This window comes from Fulmarus glacialis, unplaced genomic scaffold (genome assembly GCF_000690835.1).
Source record: "Fulmarus glacialis isolate BGI_N327 unplaced genomic scaffold, ASM69083v1 scaffold20601, whole genome shotgun sequence".
Classification (NCBI taxonomy): Eukaryota; Metazoa; Chordata; class Aves; order Procellariiformes; family Procellariidae; genus Fulmarus; species Fulmarus glacialis.
In genome coordinates this window covers 5055-8362 of record NW_009191133.1, presented here as the reverse complement: position 1 = coordinate 8362, position 3308 = coordinate 5055, and the positions used below count along the sequence as shown (strand labels likewise).

Genomic DNA, 3308 nt, shown 5'->3' with positions numbered 1-3308 from the left:
TTTTTTTTTTTTTTTTTTTTTCCCCTGGGCTGCCTTTCTTCAAATCCTTCCCAATGACGCATACAAAAATGTGGGAGCGTTCTCATTGACAGAGTTTTTTATTGTTGTTATTATTTGTAATGTGGTAACTCACTGGAGTGTAGAAAATGCTGCTGCTGCTGTTGGAAGTAATTTCAGTTGAAGCTCTTAATGCTGTTTTGTGTTTGTAATAACGCATTAGCTCTGATCTATGTTAGCTTGTTCTGAAGCTTAATGGGAGTCTTCTTTGAACATATCTGAGAAACCATCAAATCCTCTTTTAGCTAAAAGTCAAGCAAGCTCCTTGGAGAGCAGTTTGATGGGATTGCTACTAATCTCAGCCTTATACTCCTGCCCCGTTAAGGTAACCTTGCCGAGAGCTGGGGCAGGTCCTGGGGGTGTTCATCCCAGAAGCCCACTCAACATGGGAGGTTGCCCCACCACCTGAAGCTCTGTCCAGCTGGTGTGCAAACCATTGCTTATGGTGTGGAAAAGTAGAAACACGGTTGCTAGATCTCAACTTCTGACTGCACTTGGGAGCTATTAGGAAGGGAGACGGGACAGGATCCTGCCAGCGAGCAGATGGAAACTATAAGATGCTGCTCGTGTGCCCCATGCTGGCAGACTCGGGGCTGAACAAGTACTCGTGCCATCACCTCCAGCGCCGGGTGAGTGATTTGGGAAGGGACACCTCCACCCTGAGGTCCCATCTGCCCAGGAGCCTTGAGGGACCTCTCCCCCCAGTCAGGCATGTTGTTTGCAGGGGAGCTGCTGGCATTTCTGAGCATCACAACTGTGCGGCCAACACGTCTGTGACCACCTCAGGACCCCCAGAGCCATGCGGTCAATGGGCTGCTTTTGTTCTGTAGCCTCACCGGCATTCATAAGGCTTTTCAGATAAAACAAAAGAGAAGATCCCTGCCCTAAATGAGCATGCTGTCTAATTAGAGAAAAGGATAAGGGATAAACATTAAAGGAAAATCAAAGGATTAAAATAAGTGAAAGTTAATGATCTGAATATATTCAAAGATCTGGGCTAAAGAAGGGAGACAACAAACCATGGGTGGAAGTCAAAGGCTCTAATAACACAGGGAGTTACGATGGAAAAAACAGAGCCATCTGTTCCAGCTGAAAACAAGAGCAGAGATGGCTTTCATGAATAGCCTTCTCCCTCTTCTATTCAAATTGTAAAATGCTGGCTAAAATGTTTACCATTGGTGTAAATGAATCTAGGTGGTTAGAAAAGGGAAATTTAGAACGTGATATTTGAATGTAACCAATTTCTCTCTTATCAGTCATAAATGTAAAAAAAGTTTAGCCCATCTTGAGAGTTACTGTTTCATGATGTGGCAGGAGTGGTGTTTGACTTTGGGCCCAGGTTTCCACAAGGAGAGCAAGAGCAGTGGTAGGAGTGAACTCTTGGTCCCATGGAAGTCACTCATATATAACCTCACTGATTTTTCAGGTAATAGGGTCCACCCTTGGCAATCGTTGCCCCTGCAAAAGGCAATTTTCTGGTAAATACAGTATAGCTATAGCGCCAGTGCCCCAGAACGCCGTCCGGGGTTAAGCCACCTCGTCCTCTCCCATGCAGCAGCCCTTGCTTTAATGGACATCCAGGTCCGGGTACAGGAGGAAGCCCATGAAAGTGGAATCGTTGATGTTGTCGGCGTAGACGCCATTGTTGTCCCCCTCCCCGTACACCTGAAGCCAGACCTCGTCCCCAGAGCTGAGGTGCAGCAAGACGGAACCACTCGCTTGGTCAACGTTGTTCTTCTGGAACTGGTCGTAGGTGAAGATCACCGCCTTGTCTTTCTTGTAGAGGCTGACCTTGACGTCCGTCAGGTAGACCGTCAGGTGGTAGGCGAAGTAGTACATGCCGGGGATGCTGCAGAGGAACTTGCCGGTGCTGGCGTCGTAGTGGCTCTGCTCATTGTAGAAGATCTTGCTGAAGCGGATGGGGACGTTGGGGTGGGGGACTCGCTCTGTCAGCCCCACGCTGAAGGCGGAGCGGTAGACGAAGGCGCCTTCACCCTTCTCCCCCTTCTGCCCTGGGTATCCGGGAAATCCTCTCGGCCCTTCCCGCCCTGGGGCTCCTATTTCGCCTTGGTCGCCTTTGGGGCCTTGCACACCTGGGGGACAGAGTGGGGACGGGGAGTTGTTTGCACTGTGCTGGCACCCGCTACCCTTCAGCCCGAAATGCAGAGGGGGCTGTGGCATGAGGATCTGCTTGGCAGCGTGGAGCAAGATGTGTCCCCTGAGGAAAGGCTGGATGACCTCAACACCCCCCGTGAGCTCAGCCAGCAAGTGGAAAGCCCGCTCAGCCCCCCGGCTGTGTGCAGATCTGCTGAGAGCAGCATGTCTGAAAAAACATCATTAATTGGAAAAACAACCACCAGACCAAACTCTTTGACTTGGCTTGTGGAATCTCCATGCCTGGAGATATTCAAAAGCCATCTGGACAAAGGTTGGGCATGGACCTATCAGACGTGAGACCTGCTGGGGCTGGCCCTGAGGGCTGGGGCTGCCCACGGGCTCCAGCACCGACATACCCCCTGTTCCTCACCAACCTTGCTCTCCTTTCTCTCCCTTTTGTCCATCTTTTCCGTCTTTCCCGTCCCGGCCAGGGAGCCCGTTGTGGCCGGGGTAGCCGGGCGCTCCTCCCATCCAGTTGGCACATGGCGTTTTGGGGTCAGGCTGGACATCCTGGGTGGCCACCTCTGTGCAATGGGGGCCCACCAGCAGCAGCAAACAAAGGAGGAAGCCTGCTGGGCCCCTCATCGTTGGTTCCTGATGTGGGCAAGGGCTTTGTTAGCTTTAAAGGTTAATAGGAAAAAAAAAAAAAAGTGAAGAAAAACCCCACCCTTGAGTAACAGAGAGGCTCAGAAGACTAAAGTTTGAATCAACATGTCTGAAGGAAAGCAATTCTGCTCACCCCAAGGGACGCTCCACATCCAGCCTGGTGCTGGCATGAGCTCCATGAGCCAAGCTGGAATGGGGCTCCTGGGAGCAGTGTGGACCTCAGCCCGGGAGCACATCCAGCGTGGAGAGGAGCAAACGCCAGAGTTACTCCCCTGGCGCTCACGGGCTCTTTGCACCGGCACAAATGTAGCTCCGGACAGAGCACGGCAGATGCCAGGGTGTCCGTGGCAGATTTCTTCACAAAGCTCTGCTCAGTTAGCCACGGTACGCTCCAACTTCTGCCCGGCTGAGTGAGCAGCTGATTGGAAGTACAGGTCTGACAGAGCCTGTCTCAAAACCTCAGAAGCCTTTAAACCACCTGCTCGCTT

The 3308-nt window shown here is 51.6% G+C and overlaps 1 protein-coding gene across 1 annotated transcript; it reads right to left on the bottom strand.

Moving 5' to 3' along the window:
* Positions 1–1623: 1623 nt before the first annotated feature.
* Positions 1624–2802, bottom strand: ADIPOQ (adiponectin, C1Q and collagen domain containing). The gene is made up of 2 exons (XM_009586582.1): positions 2589–2802; positions 1624–2150 (listed from the first exon to the last, which is right to left on the bottom strand). Exons 1-2 carry the CDS (start codon positions 2797–2799, stop codon positions 1624–1626), a joined length of 738 nt encoding a protein of 245 aa, XP_009584877.1. The 5' UTR covers positions 2800–2802.
* Positions 2803–3308: the final 506 nt, after the last annotated feature.